Raw genomic sequence first — 21,085 nt, 5'->3', positions numbered from 1 at the left:
CTGTCCTGGGTTGATTATGATGTTAAATTGTATCCCCATTCGTCCACCTAACCCAGAGACAGGTTTTATATTCTTAAAATTCCATCTGAGACTAAAAGTGAGTGGAAAAGAAGCACCGAGTTTGTTATCAGAGACTGTTCTCTTCCCGAACCGGTTGGGGGGTGGGGGAAAAGGGCCATGTGGGTTTGCTCCCTTGGTGGGGGGGGGCATTGGAGGTTTTTTCCCAAATTTGCCCTAAACCAGGACACCGGCCCGCATGGCGTGGGCTGGGAACGGGAGGCCTGGAGCTCCGCCACTCTTCACAGCCAGGAAACAAAGAGAACCAAGAGAGCTCTGGTTTTACATTTTAAGGTAGGGTTCACAAGTTGATCCCACTTTTCAATGGCCTAAACTGCTCTCAGTTCTCAGCAATGACTGATAATTGGTCAGGAGAAAAGACTCCAGGCAGTTCCCAGAAACTTCAACTTTTCTTAAAGGTAAAGTAACTCCATGACAACTGCTTGTCTTAGGTGCATCTTGTGGAAATGGGTTCCCCAGGATAATGCCAAGATTTAAATGGACTGGAAACTTAATTTAGTTGCTGACAGAAGCTGAAGCTGGGAAGAGCTTATCTGTAGCTTTGAAGCTGTAAAAAAGAGCTCCAGTTCAGGAAGTTTGTCTAAAAGATTCATGAAATACTTTATGTCCCTCCCTCCCCATAGGTGTGCAACATCCTGCTCTTACAGAGTTAAACTATCACTTTATCCACACCCAGACAAGATTCCCATGGGCAGTACCCATGTGGGATGCATGATAGTCAGAAGCTCTGCCCCTCAGTTCAACAGGGAAGCCCAAACCATCCTGTCTGCTGCTAAGGAATAGCTGTACTGGGAAAATGCTGGTTCAGGCAGCCGCTTCCTGCTAGATCTACTCTCTGCCCACATCCCTATTTGGTCTCTGAGGAGACACGAACTTTTCATAACCTTTGCTTGCAGAGGGGAATTACATGGTTTTTAAAAATGGGTTTGTTGTAAAGGAAAGAACTGGAGAGAAGCCCAAAGCAAATTAACAGATCTGGACACAGCGGATCCTGCGGAGGTTTGGAGTCTGTTCACCTTCAGCATGTGGCTGAACCCTCCCTGCCTTTCTAGATACAATGTCCTTTTAATAGTCTTAACAGGCCTGACACTGGCAGAATTTAATTTGTTCAGTACAGTACTTAATACAGCTAATTTTCTACTGACAACATTTTTTTTGCAACAATGAAGCTTCTGTCAATTGAGTCCATGAGGAAGGCAGCTTGGAAATGCCAGCCAAAGCAGGAGGGAACAAGTTCATTGTCACTGTTCACTTAAACAGTTCTTTAGAAACACATTGAGCTTTTTTTTTTTGTTTGTTTGTTCTCTGGGGTGCTAGGGATAAGTGGAAGGGAAAATAATACAGCACTGCATGTTCTTTCCTCATGAGCCCATAGCAAAATGTTGTGTGTTGTAAGAGGTATCTTAAGGAGAGTCAGAAGCTGTGGTTTTGTGGGCGGCAGTCCTGATGTGGCTGTCCATGAAGTTGCTACAATTCAACATCTGTTTTTCTCAGGAGACTTGTCTAATATCTATGATTAGTGTCATATCTTCCTCAGTAATGAGTTAAGTAAAATCCCATTAAATAGTTTGTGAACAATAACTTGCTTGATTTTACCAAATGTGTGGAAGAGATGATACATATACACATATATGTACTTATGGCAATGAGAACCAGGGAAGAGAGGGGCTGTGACCCTCACTTTTCATTTTACCCGTCTCCTGTTTTGGAAACTGGCTGCCAAGGAGTTAGCATTCGGTCATTTCCACTGCCATGCTCTCACCAGAGATGACTTGTGTGCATCCTGGGGAGGAAAATACTTTGCATATGCTACCTTGTCTACATTTCTGTACACCCGTCAGAAGAATGGTAAAAAGTTCTAGGGAAACCCTGTGTTTTCTTCTGAAATAACTAATTCTTTTGTATTGAAATTCAGGTCAGGACTTATTCTGCTGTCAAGAGATGTATACAATACTCAAATTCTCTTTCTTCAGTTAAGGGCAGGAAAATGTTATGACAGTTGCTGTCCTATATGAACAGGTTGGGAACTGTAAAGGCTTTCTAAAACACTTTTGAGAAACTAGGCACTGAAGGCTTGAGCGAGAGAATATGTACTGGGGATGCAAAAGACCATAAAATCTCATAAACCATTCAAACCTTTGGCTGTACTATGCTCTTTTATTAAATTTTTACTTTTTTTAAAAAAAAAAGCTTAGTTCATAAGTAAACTGAAGTCAGACCTCACTTTCTTCAACATTTTTGTTAAGATTTCATAATCAAGTATTTCAGTATAAGCCCTATTTTTTTGAATGTTGATGAGTGTTGTGCCAGTGTCATAAGGTGCAGCAGCAGTTCCTGCCTATGTTACCTCCTCCTTCATGTCTCATTTCCTCAGCTGCCTCTAATTCAGGCTTAAACCTGTGCATGATTTCAGAGAAATGTCTGTTGTCAGTCTCATATGCTGTCTACGTAAATTGTCTTCATTTGTGTATGAAGCTTTTATTGCTCTGCCAATTGAAAACACAAAAAGGCCCTAAAGATATCAGTCAAGGTAAAACTTTTGGTGTGGAAAATAGCAAAAACTTAATCTCAGATGACCACATATCACCTGAGGTTTATGGCCAGTTGGCTTAAACAGTGGGTAATCTGGGGATTCAGGGGTGATCACCTCTTCTCTGGTGATATACTCTGTGGTGCAATTCATCAGGATCTAGTCTCTGCAAATCTTTATTCTGCTCAAAAAAGGCATAATTTGGACTGATGATCATGAAAAAGACAAGTAAATGTAATTCAAATATATAATGTAGCTCATTAAAAATAAGCTTTAACTCATAATTTTTATACGTTGGTTATTTGTTTAATTGAAATACAATGTAATCATCGCTCTACTTTGTGAATCTTGTTGCTTGTTCTTTATTTTAAAAAATCCCCATAACTCAAATATTTTTGTTCCTGTAGTGCCTGTCATTGTGGGGTGTTACCCATGGCTCCCCTCCTCTCTGTAGCGCAGCACAGGAAGGCTGTCGCCTTAGTGGTGTATCTGTCACACAGATGTTGCAGCCTACAAGGAACTTTGACAGGCTTTCATGTTATCTGTGCTCTCTGTGGCCCAGAACCTTTCCACAGGAGCTTATTTCTTATCTAACTTGGACATTCCACAGCATCAAAGCAAAAAGGCAATCAAAGTTAAAGTTATGCTTTTAGACTTTTGTACATTTTTCATAGTTGGTTCAGAAAGTTGTGAAGTATAAAATGGAATAATTACTCTCAGTTAACATTGGGTCAGTCTTGGCATTGTTGTGGGGAAAAAGATGTCAGTATGTGGTCTCTGTGTGTTTTAAATAGAAATAACGAATACGTGGAATTGATTTGATCAGAATGTTTCATGAAAGCTTTTAACTGGAAATCAAGCATTATAAGAAACAAACTTTTCATAGATTTAAATATCCAATTTAAAAATAAAGATATTCTTTAAAATTGTCTAGGGTTCATATATAGTTCTATGATTATAATGTGGTAAACCAGCCATTGCAACTTTTTTTCCTGATGGAATTCATGAAATGATTTGTAGAATCAAATTTTAATTATTTTTTAGGCAATTAAAAAATAGAATGTAAAACCATGTATATATACACATACATACATATACATGCACACACATCAGCTAGATTTTCTACTTGCAGTCATGTCTAGTTAAGCTTAGTGGAAATAACAGAAGTATTTTTTGAAAATTGAGTTTATTACATGAACTAAAATTTAAAATTGTTTAGACCCAGCCTGCAGCTGCTTATTTCTACACTAAAATATTGGTCCTGAGATGACCAGGGCAACCTTGACGGTCGGCAGTGTGAGCATGCCGAAGGCTACTTTGCATAAAAAGAAAACTTCTGAAAGGCATTGTGATACTAAAGAATTTTACATAGTACGTGAAAAAATAGTCAATTTTATTAAAATTAAATGAAATAAAAATGATCACCCTAATGTTCTTCCTTAAACAGAGAACAAAGCAGAAAAAATCCCAAGCAATGGCATTTTTGGGAAGATGCTGAAGGAAACAGGATTGTTGCACTGGATTTTTTTCTGGTCCATTATTTCTGTGTGCACATACAGTTTTTTGTATTTTTCTCATGCTGTGTAGGTAAGCAGCTGTGTAGAGGAACAGTGAATAATATGACACAAATAAAGGAGCAATTTTTAACTTAGGTCTTCCCCTAAGTTTTTAGAAGAAGAACTGAAGAATAATTTTCTTTAAAAGTACAAAGTGTTTTTCAGTAGAGAGAATAATTACTTACTCTGGAATGTGAGCAGGGCACTGGATACCTGACCTGTAATTTAGGAAAAACAGTGATGTAGTTTTCATCAGTAATTATTTTTATTACAGTAGAACTGTGGGGCCACAAGTGAGAGCAAGACACTGTTGTGCTACTCGCTGTGTATCTAGCAAGACAGAACCACTGCTGTGGGAATCTTGCTGTGAAGGCAGGGTGACTGAAGAGGAGAAGGTAAGGAAATACAGGTAGAAAGTTGAAGGTTATCCCAAGGCTGTGCTGCTCACAGTGGACACAGTTGCCTTGCACCGGTAAGTCACTGAGAGACCCCTCACCTGAGTTTGGTGAGATTCCTGGGTCAACTTTTGTAACCTGGTGTCTCTCATCAGAGAGAATGTCCCTGGTTTCAATGGTAAATGCAATTTGTTTGTGTGTAAGAGCATTTTGAGGGACCAGTCCCTTTTACAGGCTGTCCTGTCCAACAGGAATCGGGTACATAGATCTTCCTTAAAAGTTTCAGGATTAGAGTGTGCAGTATATGAGAACATACATTTTTAGGGCCATAATGTAATGAGTTAATGGTTGTCTGTTTGGTTCACCTTTATGTAATCAAACAAGCATAAGATGCTTCAACCTACAAAGCATTTGCTCATGAAGTAAATATTTCACTAACAATCTTTTGTGTCAACAGAACATGTTTTATGGGGAAAATAATGGGTGAAGGAATAGAGAATGTGAATAAGACCCTTTTAAAAAAATTGGTCACTGAATTCTCATAGAGAAGAAAACATATGTTAGTTTCAGAAGGCATGAGCGTATTTAAATTTAGTTGCTCTTTTCATACACAGGAGCTTAATTTTGCTTAGAAAATGAATAGTGCTTTGCTGCTTGAAATATGACAGTCTACAAATTTGTTAACAGAAACAGGAAGCAATTCTGCTTCCTAGTAGTATTTTCACCAGAGCTGCTAGATTTCTCGTAGTGGGTTCCAGTGTTCTTTATGGTGATGAATCACAGAGTTGGCATTTGACAGTGACTTAGTTGAATTGTTCCCAAAGTAAGTATGTACTTGTTTTTTTGCCCCAGAAATAAGGGGCATATCTAGTGGTTCCATACCACTTTCATGTGTGTTCCTTTACACAGTGACTAATCAAATAGATTTGCACTTTATTCTCCAAGCTCACAGAGGCAATGAGAAATAAAAGAATGTTTGGAATTTGCAATACTATGTGTAGCAGCTCTGCTTCAGTGGGCAAAAATTTATGTGGGGTATTAGAGTTGGAAAAAGGGGTAGGGACAATGGAGAGACTGTGATGTGTTGGATTGTGCAGCAGCAGAGGCCCCATCATTACCCATTATACAAGCCTTTCCTCTTGACACCCTGGGACACAGATGAATTTAAAAGGGTACAGGGAAGAAGGTACATGTTGCAGAACCTTTTCTATCTTGAAAGCCACTGCCATCAAATTACACTTTGGGGCTTTTTGGTTTTACCTCCTTCTGCAGTGTGGTGACTCAGAAACAATGGGAGGTTCCTGTTCCAGGCATTTTTTGCTCTTGCTTACCACACATTGAGAATGGAAAGCTGAATGTCTGAGCTAGCTGTGTATTTGTAACAGTTTGCAATGGATATGTGCGTAACAGAGATACATATGATTCATGTTGAACTTGTGATACAGACTTGGTCAGAATCTAAAATTATCTGTGAAAATTCCCATGTATATAAAAAACTAATGTTATTTTTATCTGCATCATTACATACAGGAGTCTCATTTAGTGCTGCTGCATTGTAAAAGCCTGGTGCACAAATTTGTTTGGGAATGAAGGTCAGGTTTCAAATATATGAAATTCTAGTGGACATTTGAGAGAACATTCACAAGCCACAGTAATTTGCTTTGTTATTGATTGGTGTTATTAGCATTCCATAATTTTCCTATTTTTAAGAATGATTGTCGTACATCTGGGAAACCAAAATTATACTGTTTACATTAATTGCTAATGGCTTTTCTGCAGGCTACTGTGTAAAGTATGTTGAACATTAAAAATTAAAAATAGGGAGCTCTGTTGTTGTAGTTTTTGTTTGGTGTAATCCACATTTTATATTTCAGCTTGTCCTCACTGCTAAGAGATGTTTTATTCTTTATATCCTTTGGATAAGTAAGAGCAATTGTGGTGCTAAAGCGCAATAAAGACTAGGTAAGCACAACGAGGTCAGACAGAAGTTCCACCTGGCACTGAGGTCTACCTCTCTTATGGTAAAATCTGAGTCTTCATTGTGCTGTTATTCTCAAATTGTTCCTGCATGCCACCGTGCCTGCTCTTTACAATGCTCTAATCTTGGAACAGTTTATGGGAGTGCTGCTTAGTGACAAAAAATACTCCTTTTTTAGCAGTGAAGGCAAGTCCTTTGTTTGAGCATAGAAAACATGATTTCCATCCACACAAACTTCAAAAGAAACAGTGGGAATTCTTGAGAGCCTGATTATCATGACATAATCACATTATCAGAGAGATTAGAAGCACTTTACTGTGTCCTTATGTTTTAGTGACACCCCAAGGCACTGGACAAAATTTTCATGTGCTGTTAAAATCTTCCTTGTTGGGCACTAATGCAGGAGAGAGCTATGTAGCTGTGGGCCCTGTAATCATAGAGAATATATTTAGTTCTTCTGTCAGAGAACTGCTCATCCAACCACAAGCAGAAGATGTAGTTGCTGGTCTTTACTCTCCAGTCTAGATATATTTCTCAGAGCCACCTGAAGCAGATCAAAACAAAAGCCTCCTAAAATGCTAATTCCCATCAGTTCCAGTCACTGTGAAAAACTGTCATTAACCAGGCAATCAAGCTAATGGAATACAAAAGTATTAGCAATTCAAACAAATGAGGAATTCACAGTGTGATTTCTCTACAAACTTGGTGGGCTCTTGGATACCATTTATTTTGTGAGAGGTAAGTAAGACTGTAAGTGTAAAGTGCCCATTTTTAGGTTATGCCTCACCACTGCTGTGTTGCCTTGAGGTAAACAGTCCACAATCCATGCTTTGTAAGTGAATAATTGCCTGAAAGTCTCTGAATTGCTTGTGATTATGGGAAATTCGGTCTCAGCTCTAACTTTTTTAAGTGAGAGCAAAGCACGTGATTTTTGACGTTTCTTGTGTATGGTTGCCAAGGACTACTGAAGATTTGGGGATTAATGTTCTGATTATATAGTTTCCAATATAAAGGATTCCATTGATAATTAGCCCAGGGTGAAGAAAGCTAAAAATAATCAACACATTCAAAATAATCAACAATAATCGTAAAAGTCCTTTCAGATGTGAGTCTGTGCCTCTGGAAGTGAACACTATGGGCAATGTCTAGACAGAAAAGGTATGAAATATCAAACATGCACTTGACCTCAGTTAAAAGGCCAGGATGAAACAATCACAACAGAAAGAGTGATATGGGAATATTGCAGTTAAAACTGTTCCAACAGTGAAGACACATGGAACATGGGAAAAAATATTTTAGGTAAAATAAACAGGTACTAAACAGGTACTAAAAATTATCCTGGAAAAAGAATTTTTAACCTCAGGTACAGTTTCTTTCACTTTGCTTGATTTTGAACATATAACAATGCATTTTTAAATTAACAGTAAAAGTCTTTTACCTGCCAAGCCACAGAGTTAGGACTTTGTATGTCTCCAGCTGAGATTACTAAAACACTTGCAGCAGGGAGCTGCATTCCTTCCACTCTTTTACTGAGTTAGGGAAATAGAAGGGAAACACACTTCCATGAACATGAGAATTAAAAGGAAAGGGAATTATGTGGTGGGATTATTAAGGTATGTGAGTTTTTTAACTTCCTCCTCCATTCTATTTTACTGTATATCTTGATTCTTTGTGTAATCCACGGATTGTCTTGCCAGTAGAAAATATAGCCATAAACTGCATTTTCTGCTAGCACTTTGGGACCTCGGACTGGTCTCTATCATGTTCTTAACGTTAACGTTAACGCAGAGCGGTGTCGGGCACTCGAGGGGCATCTCCCGGGCCAGGGACAGCCGGGAGCGCCCGCAGCGGATCCCTCGGGGGTCGCGCCCTCTGCCGGCAGCGCCCGGCACTGCACCCCGGGAGTCCGCGGAGCGCGCTGCTTCTTTCTGCGCTTGAGAGCTTCCAGGTAAAGGGGTTTTCTTACTGTAACCCCGGACACTGAGGTGCTGGGGCGTGTCAAGAGAAGGACAGCAAAGCATCTGAAGGGTCTGGACCACAAGTCTGATGAGAAGCGGCTGATGGAGCTGGGCTTGTTTAGCCTGGAGAGAAGGTAGCTCCGTAGGGACCTTATCGCTTTCTGAAAGGAGGTTGTAGTGAGGTGGGGATCAGCCTCTTCTGGGCAACCAGCGTTTGCACAAGGGGAAATGGCCTCAAATTGTGCTAAGGGAGACTCTGGTTGGAAATTAGGAAAAAAATCTTCACTGCAAGAATGGTTAAGAACTGGAACATAGTGGAGTCACCATACCTGGAATTATTCAAAAAATGAATGGGTGTGGCACTTGTCAATATGGTTTAGTGCATGATAGTATTCAGTAGAAGGCTGGACTTGATCTTGGAATTTTCCAGCCTTAATGATTCAGCATATCATCACCAGTCAGCTGAGGGAGGTGGTTGTCCTTCTCTACTCTGTGCTGGTGTGGCCCCATCTCAAGTCCATCATGCAATTTTGGGCAGTCTTTGTCTCAGAATGAACAGGTAAAACTTTAGGATGTCCTAACTACCAAAGATGCATCAAATTGCATTAAAAATTGATTTGGAAAGAGTAATTACAAAGGAGTTTGTGGACACGATGCATTGGCTTCTTTTTAATGTCTATTAGGGTCGACCAGGACTGATTGGGCTTCAAGGGCCAATAGGACCACCGGGATTTACTGGCCCAGAAGGTTTGCCTGGAGCAAAAGGTGAGAGAGGAGCAGTGGGCCCTCCTGGACCAGCTGGACAGAAAGGTGACAAGGTAGGCTCAACAGTGACTTTTCTGTCCTTGCAATAGTTCTATGGCCTTGTATATATTTTTGAGTGAATAAAGATAATCTTGGGCTATATGTCCAGGGATAAAAATACAATTTCAACTGTATCTTTAGAGAGCTGTCTGCATTTATTTTTGAATGAGAATACAGATGCTCAAGCTGCTGAACAGTGTAGCCATCCTGGTAGGTGAACTACAGCCAAATGAGTATTGCTATTGCAATATTGCACTTCATATGCCCAGCAGTAAATGGCTATTATTCACACTCTGTTCAGGGAGACATGGGGCTAGTTCTTGTGTAGAAGATCCTGAGTTGGTGTCTAGAAAAACAAAAAGAATGGTACTAAACAAAATCTGCAGTTCAGTTTTACAGGTGCAAAGTTATATCTAACAAAAAGAATACAATAAACTATGTCATAATAAATGGAGTAGCCCATAAGGTGTAGGTGTCAATGAATGCAGTGTGCAAGATTGGAAATAATTCCTTTGCACTGAAAAAAATCCATTTACTCCAAAACAGCTTCTATCCCCTGAAACGATACATATGCAATACCAACATGCCATAAGACTCTCTCTCTCTTCATCCCTTGCGTGAGAAATATATTTTAGTTTTCCAAAGCAAGAACAATTTAGGCTGGGTATTCTGCTTACACAGTCTGTTTTGCTACTATTCAGAGCAGAGCAACAAGGTGTGGTAATTACTTGCAGCTTTGGCAGTCTGAAGTTAATGCAGCTGTCTCCATATCTCTGGGTATCCTATCCAAGTATAGACAGAAAAATATGTAAGTTTTGTTGAAACTCTTGGAAAGAAATGGGTTAAATTTATAGCGGATTGTTTATTTTCCTGGCATCTTGTTTTCCCCAGATATGCAGCAGGAGATTATATTTTTGCCTTAAATTGCCTGATTAAAACATTCCTGAAACACTCATTTGGCATCCAGTCAAGCTCTGACTGAGCTTGACTTCTGTAACTGAAATATACAGACTGATGAACAGAAATATAATGTGTACTCTTTTTCTTCAGGGTCCAATGGGAGTTCCAGGATTTCAGGGCATCAATGGGATCCCAGTAAGTTTGCATATGTAAATATAAATCACCAGAATAGTAACCATGACTAAAAGCACCTGAACATGATTAGATTGTCCTAGCACATGCATAGTCTACCTTGCAATTGCTTGCTTCTATCTGGAGGAAAATGGCTGTTTGTTAATCTACCTGGTAATTCGATGCTGTTTTGTAAGACAATAGGAAGTTGATACATATAGGATAATAGGAAGTTGAGACATACCAGAAAGTGAGCCTGAGTTACATGGGGTTTGTTTCCACGATTAGCTTTTTTTTCAGCACCATGTTCCCTCAGCACTGCCTAAAAAACACTGTATTGTAAAATCATAGACTTGCAGAATTTAAAGGAACCTCAGGGAGTCAAACAGGCATGATCAGCTGTGATTCAGGCCATTTTTAGCATGTGTTTCCTAACAAATTCTTAAAACCTTGTGATGATGGAGACTAATTTCTCTATTAGAAAAGCCTTTCTAATGCCTAACTTCAGTCTTACTTTCTGCATGTTAAAAAGTTTTTTTTTAAAGTTTTTTTTAGTCTTAGTTATCATGTTACTGATCAGGGACACAGAGAGAAGATTGTTCCACTTTTACTTTGCAGTAGCCTTCTTGCATGTGATAGCTGTTTCCAGGTCTCCCTCAATCTTTTGTTATGACATGAATGAAAGCAGCGATGAGAGCTGACGCCCTCCAGATAACTCTTGATTCTCTTCTAGGTTTAGATCAGGTGACGGGCAGGTAGACACTTTCACTGACCATGAGAAACTTTTTGTTTCTTTCATTCTTTAGAATTTTACATTCTAGAGACAGTTTAAAAAAATTATGTGCCTAGAGTGTTTTGGTCAGCTTTCTTTTGCTTTGGTTTCACCAGTGATTTTTGCAAAAGTATCTTGCTATATCTCAGGGGAACTTTAATTGGATCAGTTTTAAAATTGCCCCAAAAACTTCCTTGCTCTTTCTACACTATTTGGTTTATCCTGCTTCCTCCTTCTGATATTAGAATATTTTTATTTTCTTGATGACATTTTTCCATCCTGTGTGTCATTGTGCCTTCAGACTATGCTTATACTCTTTCTCATCTTCCCTGGTTTCTCAGATGACCAGGAGCTCCAACAATTGAGCTGTGTTTTCTTACTTGCTATCAAAAACTGAATTGTAGTGATAGATTGGCTGAAAATTCACAGTTTGCCTTGTAAATTAACTTGTTTCATTCCAGTTCCTTCCTGGCCCTTGTCTTTGGTCCCCCTCTGCTCACCCTTGTCTGTTTTTTTCTCCTGCTCTACTCCCTTGCTGCTTTTTTTTTTCTTTTCTTTTACCATCAGCCAGCTGTCTAGATCTGAAGAGAACAAGCTGTTCCTATAGTACTTAATTTAATTGAGCACACTGTGAGAACATGCTGTTCTCAGGGTATTTTTTTCAGATGAGGCTCTGGAGAAAGGGGATTCCCAGCAATGAGGGGATGTAGAGATAGAGCAACAGCCATTGCCAGGTAGTTGGCAACATCAGGCATTCCAAGGAGAGAGTAGGGGAGGCAGATGAGAGGATTCGAAGCCTCCAGCATATGCAGATCTACTCTGCTTTGCAACATTTTGCAGATGAGTGAATGGGAAAGAGGTGGATTTTGCTGGTCATGAATAGCAAAGTGCTCAGCACTGTGTGTCCTCTGTGCCACAACTGCAGGGCAGGAAAAGCGGAAAGGAAAACTTGTTTGTACTGTTTACATTATAACCACTGAGATAAATGCTTCCATTATAGGGTGAAAATAGCAACTGGCATTGCTTGAGTAAATATTTTTGGTTTTGCCATTACTTTTCAGAGTAAGGGAGTAACTTAGATTCTTTGTGAAGTGTATACAAATGTAGGCACTTTGTATGGATGTGTGAAATGCAGAACAAAGGAGAGAGCATTTTTGTGTGAAAAAGATAGGAGAAGTAAAAATATATTGCTATCTCTGCACATCCAAATATGAAGAGAGATTCTTTGTAGTATGCAGGCATGTTAGTATGGGCAGATGTAGTTTAGTTGTGGCCATGGGCAAGGCTGTTATTCAGAGGGGTATCCCACTGTTGACCTTAAGAGAAGTGGTATTCCACAGAGTTTGCTCAGTGGGGTGCTGGTGGCAAGTAAATCATGTTGTTGCAGCTGGCCTGACTAATCCCTTTAATTTAGTAAATACAGCATCTACATGTGTTTATTGCTAGGCTTTCATGTCATGCTATAGGAGAAGCCCTCAAATCCTTAACCCTACTTGGGAAGATTATTTTTTCCTATAGGACAAGATTCAAGGACACCTCTGGCAAAGGCTGGAACTGAAGCTGGGAGATGTACATAGCTTTTCATGAACTGTCCAAGGAGTTCTAGAAGGAAATATTTTTATAAGTGAGAGCTTGTCTGTGCAATGAAAGCCAGAGCTATATGAAGGGGCAGTTTTATGACCTTCCTAGAGTAAATGCAAGCACTTGGCGATGGCTGTAGAAAGGCCACTTACTTTAGCAATCCATGAAACTGTTTATTCATTTAGTTTTGTATTCATCCTTAATTGATTTGTTTCTCTGTTTTTAATTATTAATCAATCTCTCCTGTTGGGATTGCCTTTTTGCTGTTTGACTTTGAAAAGAGGTCCCTTGGGATCACAGTGTCAGTGTATAAGCAAGTCTGATAAAGGAGGGCCCAGATAACCAGTTTCCTTATCTGTCTCACAACAAATGCTTCCTTTTGTGAGTACAGAGAGCACAAGCATCTCTCCAGCCTGTGTTTTAACTCAGATCTGTAAACTAACCACCCTGAAATGTATAAGTAAAGTCTGTGAAAGTCTTCTGCCTTAGTCAATTGAGGTGCTTGTGTTCAATTGGTACATCTGCCAAAACAGGAATTAGAGGAGCTGAGAGCAATGAAATTATTAACCACCACTTTTTTCAGGTCAAAACAGCAATTTAAATCAGTATTTAAATCAGTATTTAAAACCCCTGGGAAAAAGGTTCTTTTAAGGCAGGACTTAGCAACTCTCAAGGAAGTCAGTTGTGGGCGTTCAGTATCTCCTCAGATAAGGGTCTTAAAATAAAATATTGTATTAAGGGTATTAAAATAAAATCTTGCAGATTGGATTTAAAGCAGGAAATCCTGTGCATTGTTTTCCTAAAGTAAGACACAGAATGTGTATGTGCATGCTTATGTGTCAGTCTGTGTCATGCTTTTGCACAAAACTGCAGACATTGATGCCATGGGATTAAGTGATAAGGGCACAGGTTTATTTAGCATACATAAGAAATCACTGTGATTAGCATATTTTATGTCCTCTCTCTGTGAGCCCTACTCACATTTTAAGAGGATACCAAAGTCCTTTGGGCCTCTTACAGACTGTTTTGGTCTGAGAGTTAGGAGATCTCACTCAAAGCGTTTCCCATGACATGGCTCACCTGGAAGCTGCCTCCATGGGCTGGCTCTTGGCAAGCATGAAAGCTGGAGCGGCTTAGCTCCCTGTTGTCTCACTCTGAGGGGCAGATGTTGGCCCTTTCATCTTCTCTAAAGCTTGGTCACCTTGTACTGTAACCAGATACATGCGCACTTGTCCCACATAGCTACTTGGTTTTGTTGATGCTGTAAACAAAGTGAAAGATCTGATAGACACTGACAAGTCTGGCCTCTGACTCTGCAGTCACTGCCTGTCCCATCAGAGACTTGATGCTCTTTGGTATGACATCCTGCATGGATCAAATTAGTTAGGTAATTTCTAAGAGAAAAATGTAAGTGGCAATAAATTGCTGCTTCAGCCTTCTCCAGTTGATTTACCAGTGCCTGGCAAGTTCCTGCTTGCACACCACGTGTGGTTATTTTGACAAGCAGAGCAACTGGTATTGTTAATGCAGTGGTCTCTGATGGTAATGCTTTAGGATGATTTCATTCCATTCCTTGTTAAATCTCAAATTTATATTTGTCTGGATGAGCTGCCTAAATCATGTAGTTGAGACACACTTGACATTGATTCACTTTGTACCTTGCTGGTTGACAGAAAGTAGATAAGGTCTCTCCCGCTTTTGTTGGCACAAATCTCAATGCAGTTGCCAGATGAGTGGATCAAGAACTTCATCTGACTGAAAATTAACCCCGTTAAGAAACAGAACAATTATTTCTCTGCTGTGTTTGTTTCCTACTCTGCCAGCACAGGGAGGAGGGACATGTGAGTAAGCAGCAATGTGGAATAGCTGTCCCGACAGCAGCTGAGACCGGTGATCATCTTGAGCTTACATAATTATGGCCTAAGTTAGTCTGTATCCTTGAGAAAATCACTCTGCTGCTGTGTGTCCCAAGCTTCCCATCTATAAAATTAAGATTATAGCATTTCCACATATTTTCAAAATATTTAAAGATCCTTAGATATAAGGCTTTACATTACTGCAGAGTTCTCATTGAATTTCTTCAGAGTAAATGCTATTGGCTTGGACTGGGAAGACTTGTAGTGTTTCAAATGTGTTTTATTTTAAGTGTCAGGCATGAAGGATTGTTAATGTTCTGCTTTATCACCATTTTATCTTTTTTTTTTTTTTAAAACTTTCCTAATGTGAGTCATAACTTGCTTAGTGCTGTATCTTAAGGACAAATCATTGGGATCAAGCAAAAGTACTTCTGGGATGAGTCAAGATCACCATGTACAGAGGGGAGAGAACTGTCAAGTTACTGATCCTATCTCCATAAGTTTTATTTTTCTTCTTGTTTTGAAACAATATTTTTGAGTGACACAGGGTTCATTTATAGGAAAGCAGTATAGAATAAGGAGCTGCCTGACACTTGGGCATTGTGACTGACAGTTCTGCCTTTCTGCCTTCTGCCCTCAGATATTCATATGGCACTGAAGAAAAACTACCTGAAGTCCCAAGCTTTGATCTCCTTTGCGCTAGTACCATGCTGAGTAAACTCAAGTCAAATTAGTAGAGCTATACCAGGGCAAAAGACATGTGAAATCAGAATTAGGTGCAATTGTATTTTGCTCTGCTTGATTAATAATTGGCCATTGCAAATAATTTTTTATTAAATGTTGTTAGTTTAATTGCATCTTTCTCCCAGTTGCTTTGCCTAAGGTCTTATGTTTAATATAACAAATCAAAGCTGTTCTACTTGAATTGCCTGATGTCGCACTATATTAGGGACGGTGAGAAGTATGACACTGACTCTCTTAGCTACATTGTCCAAGAGAGACAAGTTTATTATTCTTAATCTTCTTTTATACACGTTTCAGAAGGTCTGAGAGGTAAAACTCTCACTGGTCATTAAAGCAACACCTCACCATAAGTGCAACACCACCCCTTGACTAAACAACACCTGCAGATTGTTGTCCTTTACCAAGGACTGTTTGGATTCTTTCTCATGCTTTCTCAGGCCAGAGTGAGAAGCCTGTGTGACTTAGTTTCACACAGGCTCTGTTCCCTGCTTGCTTTTTGCATTTATCACCATTTTTGCATTTAGTATCAACAGCCTGATACTGGAGCTTTAACATCTTTTGATCTACTAAAAGAAAGAATCCACAATGGAGAAGAAGAGAAGTCACTCCAAGAAGATTAGAATTATAACTGCTTAATATTTTTGAGTCTGCCTCTGCCCTTGCTTTTACATGAGCAGTTTCCATTCCTGGTGTCAGGTGTACCCTTGCATGCTGTTTGACACAGTTACACTTCATATGGTTCACATTACTGTGGGATGAGTACTGGCCTTTTGGGACCTACTCATGCACAAGTTATGTACTTCAGAAAGCTATCCCTTGGAGAAAAAAGTAATCAGATGAATACAGCCAATGTTCTAAGATTTAACCTTTAGGGAGGGTAAAGCTGGCTGAAGAAATTTGTTCTGTTGCACTCTCATACACTGAACTTGGTTGGAGTTGTGGAATGCTTTTGGTTTGTGTTGCCATTTGGAAAGAAGATACCAGTTTTCAGGGGACAACAGTATTACAAACAAAATAATGGATCCTGTTGGTCATTCTTTCTCTTCCCTTTACACAGGGTCACCCTGGGCAGTCTGGACCTAGAGGCTTGCCTGGCCTCGATGGCTGCAATGGTACCGTTGGGAGTCGTGGCATTTCTGGACCAGATGGGTTTCCTGGCCTACCTGGCCTGTCTGTATGTCCCAACTCAAATGTAGTGTTCTGTAGTTACTAAATCAGGATTGGCTTTTTGTGACATTGTTGGAGAAGTAACTGCCAAGTACTTAGGAAGAACCCAAATAACCCAAAGTTTATTAGAGTTGTCAGAGCTCATTTTTTTTGTGCACTCTGAGGATAAAATCCCTTCCCTCACTTGCTGCCATTGATCCTTCAGATGCAGCCCAGGGTATGGGTGGCTGTCTGGACTGCAAACTCATGCCAACAGTTTTTTATCCACAAATACCCCCATGTTCTTCTCCAGGGCTGCTTTCAATCCAGTCATTGCCCAGCCTGAGTCTGTGGTTGGGATTGCTCCAACTCAGTTGCAGGGTCTTGCACTTAGTAAGTTTTACGTGGGCCCATCCCTTAAGCCTGCCAAAGTCCCTCTAAATGGCATTGACGTGTATATGAACAGGGGAGTTAATACCATGTCAGACAGGTTCAAATAGAATCTAAGGTTGTCAAAGACCTAAAATGAAAGGGAAATCTAATATAAACAGGAAAATACCAGAGAAAATGTTTGCAGAACCTTGTTTTTCTGAAACTGCAGGAAATCTTTAGTTCTCATAATAGCACAGCTTTTCTAACAAAGCATCAGTGGCGCTTTCATGGTTAACTGGAGCCAGGAGTTTGCCTTGTTTATTATGCTAATTAGAGATTCTTACAAAACTAAAGCAGTATTTTTTTAATAAATTTATTTTTTACTTTTTTTTTAAATCAGGGTCGTCCTGGCCCGAAAGGCCTTAAAGGAGAACCTGTTTTTGCTCAAGGCAGTCTCAAAGGAATGAAGGTAAGACCTGTCATCACACAGGAGAAAATGTAGTACAAGAAACTCTTTGATGTCCCACAGGTTGCAGGGCTGATACTGCAAGTTCAATTCCTTATGGTGTCAGTCCTGGGTGTCTGAGTGCAAAGATGTGGAAAAGGCCTTGTAATAGCTTCATTAATGACAGCACAGAATACTCTCAGAACCTGGAATTGCTTTGTCTCTGAAGAGATCTTGTTCCTCCCATACTGGGATACTGGGACATTGCTCATCCTGTTACTGTTCAGTGCATATTACAGCTTCTACTGTGAGAATCCAGCTGCATCTCATTGTTTTCTTGTACTGGAAGGTACTAGAAATTTATCAGTCACATTCTCAGTTTACATACATGCTTCATTAAATATTGAAAATATTAAAAAAAATTCACTCTGTGACACAAGGCCTCTCACACTGACTTTGCTGGTCAAAATTAGGAACTCTTCTAAAATTCTATCCATATTATATACACTTATAAATTTGTAAAAGTTAAAGGTGTTTATTAGTTTATCTATATTTATAGGAAATAAAGATAATTTCGTATTATGATGATATGCTTTTGCATATTTTATAGCAGTCAAATCGTAAGAGTTTTCATAGAATATTTTCAGTGGTTTTGTAATTAATATTTTTAATGTCACTTTATTTTCTCTTGTTAGGCATAAAACAAATGGTTCTAATTTCTCTGCAGGTCTTCATTACCCAATTCAAATTTGGAACCACAGATTTCAAGATATTTTTCCATTTACTCTCAATCTAATATTAACTAACAGGAAATACTTCTATTTATACAAATCTTGATGTTCCTTATAGTTTGCTGAAATAATGTTGTGTAATTTTTAAAAAATATATGTATTTATGATTTTTAGGGTGAAAATGGTCTTCCTGGATTGGATGGAGTACCTGTAAGTTATTTAATATGGGACATAATGATTTTAAACAATATTAAGTAGGTACATTTTCAGGTATTGGTTGTCAAGGACCCTTTTCAAATTAGTGGGAAGTATATTTATGTGTGTGATACCAGTAGTGTAAGCAATTCTAGATCTGTAAGGGTATGAGTGGATGATTATGGTAGAGGAAGTCTGATTTTTCCTAAATATTCATTTTCAAATCAAACTCCCATCTACCATTGAACTCCCTAACTTTGATTTTCAAAGTACACCTAATCTTATGAAATTACTTTAATATTTAAATTGGCTTACTTAACCAGGAGTTATTAATTAATGTTTTCTGAGACTCACTTTGGGTGGAGTTTAATGGGGTAAATGCTACACACTCTATTTGTCCTCTGTTCTTTCTATAGGGCCCAAAAGGTATTCCAGGTCCAATAGGTCCTGCAGGCCCTATAGGATTACAAGGTTTGCAGGTAAGACACCTCAGCTGTTGCACTTGTTCACAAAACAGTTCAAACTATTGGCAGTTTTCCTTTCCTTTTCCCTTCCTTCCCTTGACATGCTTGTGTCATGACAATGAGCGAGAGTGTCTGTGCGTCTAAAATGACTGAACACAGCTGACTTCTAGCATAGAATGTATGCTCAGTCTTGGGTAGCTACATCTGATCACAAGAGCAAAGGCTCCTCTCTAGAGCATCCAGAGTAGCAAACATGACCGAGGGCTTCAGCAGTGCTCTCTGCAAACACCTCGTTACACTGTTCTGACCACTTCCTCATCTCAGGGCTTGGGGGAATAGGCTGATCTCTGATGTTTGGAGCTTTTGTTGTCATGAGTTATGTTAGAGTTGCTTTTTCAAGATCCTACAAGAGAATTTCTACTGGGCAAAGGTAAAACCAAACTACATTTTTTGTTGGGTTTAAGTTGTAGTTTCCTCTTAACTAACAACGTTGCCAAAGAGCTGTGCTATTAGAGATGCGAAGACTTGAGAGCATGTGTTTTGCTTTTGCTTTGGAGGCAAGAAAGTTCAGGTACCACTGCAGATCCCAGCATTGCTCCAATGTTTTGCATCCTAATTAAGTCAAAAGGAATAAAATCTTGATCTTGTTTACATGTAGGGTCCAGTGGGTCCCCCTGGGCCACCAGGTCCAAAAGTAAGTACTTACCTTTCCTGTTTTCTTTTTACACCTAATTTTTTGGGGGTTAACAGTGCTGTGGGCTTAGATGATAGAGGTGGTGTTGTTGCTGTTGTTTTATTAATCATTCATCCATGGTATTTTTCTCTCCTAGGGTAACATGGGATTAGGCTTTCAAGGAGAGAAAGGAGAAAAGGTAAGTGAAATGTGTTTTATTATAGAAAGAACATGAAATAATACTCCAGAGTTCCATCATAGCTTGCTTGATCCTCTAGAAAGTGGCTAGATTATAGGATTTTCTTCCGTTCCTTTTTCTTTTCTTTTCTTGGACTGACTGGCAGTTAAAATACAAAAGATTCTTGCTGCTTCCTTTTTTGTTCATACGCTAAAAAGGATAGGAGCCTTTTCTGGGTGAAGAGAAAGAAAGGGAAATCTCAAGTCAGTGCAGTATTTTCATGGTTATCAAGACCTGAGGTTCTTAGACCTTTTGAATCTCCACTTTTCAGTTTCTTTGGACCATGACCTCTTGTATTGAGTTATTCCAATGACTTCATTCTTCCTGGCTTTCATTACATTCTTTGGGTCAACTGGTGTGTAATTTATAGTCTCACTAGCCTAAATGGGTGTCTTGCAGTCTGTGTCTGCACAGAATTTACACAGGCAAAATAGGGCTTCTTCAAGTTCTCAATCTGGGACTTGATTCTACTGATGTTAAAAATGGTTCTCTGCCTTCCACAATTCAAATTGTTCCTTCTCTCCTTTTCTTTCGTATTTCTCCACAAAGTTTTTCTGAAATGTTTTCCTGTGGGTTCAATAGCTGAGCCTATTTTTTTTTTTTTGTGCCATGTTTTATATCCACAAGGCTTTGGAAACAGATACATTTTGTTCATCCTGATTTTCCATCTGATCTTTTGATTCCCATGACCAAAGTCCCATGCCAGCATTCAGGCACACAGATTTATATACCTGAGATATAAATTAAGTGTTTTATTCTTCTGATTTGTAGGCTATTTCCATAGAAAATCAAACATGGTCTCCTATGTTAATATCTTCCTCTTTTGTCTACAGGGCGATGTGGGGATGCCTGGGCCTCCAGGTCCCCCACCATCTACTGGAATACTGGAATTCATGGGATTTCCAAAGGGGAAGCAAGGAGATAGGGTCTGTAAATTCAGTGTACAAACCCTCTCCCTCTCCATGCTCTTTCACTCAAGAAAGAACAAAATTACTGAATAGTGAGAGCTATTTTATTTCCAAATCAAAATCATTTTCTGTACTAGTTTAATCTATCAAATGGTTATTGAACAACAATATTCATAGCTCGGAGCATTGCGGACCACTAGAGAATACACACCTCTCAGAAGAAGAAATCTGGAAGCTGTTTAAACGCTTTTGTCATTAATCCTAAAAATAAGTGAACTGTAGTTTGTTTTTGTTGGACCTGTGAAACTGTGTCAGCTGAAGCAAAAAAATCAATTTAGAAAAATAAATGGAAGGTCCATCTCTTTTGCCTTACTGCACACTACTCTGAAATAATCAGATTTTTTCACCTTTGCATTGTTATTACTGAGATGTAAGAGCTGTGTGGTCCTTGAGTTAAAGATTCTCTAGGCACATGACATGTTATTTTGCTGCTTTGATGCAGCACTGTGCATGTTGCAGTTCCCTAAATAACGATATGAAATGCCTCTAGTTTGACTTGTAACAGTTGTGGACAGTAGAGCAGCAGTTCC

General features: G+C 39.2%; 1 protein-coding gene across 4 annotated transcripts in view; it reads left to right on the top strand.

The window, feature by feature from the left end:
• Positions 1–21,085, top strand: part of COL4A6 (collagen type IV alpha 6 chain) — a 123,560-nt gene that overhangs the window by 68,876 nt on the left and 33,599 nt on the right. For all 4 annotated transcript variants that reach the window (XR_001521306.3, XM_015626025.3, XM_015626024.3 and 1 more), the window contains exons 4-12: positions 9,179–9,313; positions 10,350–10,394; positions 16,381–16,497; positions 17,242–17,310; positions 18,192–18,227; positions 18,629–18,691; positions 19,335–19,370; positions 19,507–19,548; positions 20,421–20,513. Coding sequence is in view for 3 of the 4 variants with exons in the window: in XM_015626025.3 (XP_015481511.1) it covers positions 9,179–9,313; positions 10,350–10,394; positions 16,381–16,497; positions 17,242–17,310; positions 18,192–18,227; positions 18,629–18,691; positions 19,335–19,370; positions 19,507–19,548; positions 20,421–20,513 (636 nt within the window). In the remaining variant the exon portion in view is untranslated. The remainder of the gene's footprint in view (positions 1–9,178; positions 9,314–10,349; positions 10,395–16,380; positions 16,498–17,241; positions 17,311–18,191; positions 18,228–18,628; positions 18,692–19,334; positions 19,371–19,506; positions 19,549–20,420; positions 20,514–21,085) is intronic.

This window comes from Parus major, chromosome 4A (genome assembly GCF_001522545.3).
Source record: "Parus major isolate Abel chromosome 4A, Parus_major1.1, whole genome shotgun sequence".
In the NCBI taxonomy this organism is placed as follows: domain Eukaryota; kingdom Metazoa; phylum Chordata; class Aves; order Passeriformes; family Paridae; genus Parus; species Parus major.
Note: the sequence above shows the minus strand (reverse complement) of the source record. Positions and strands in the feature narration are given on the sequence as shown.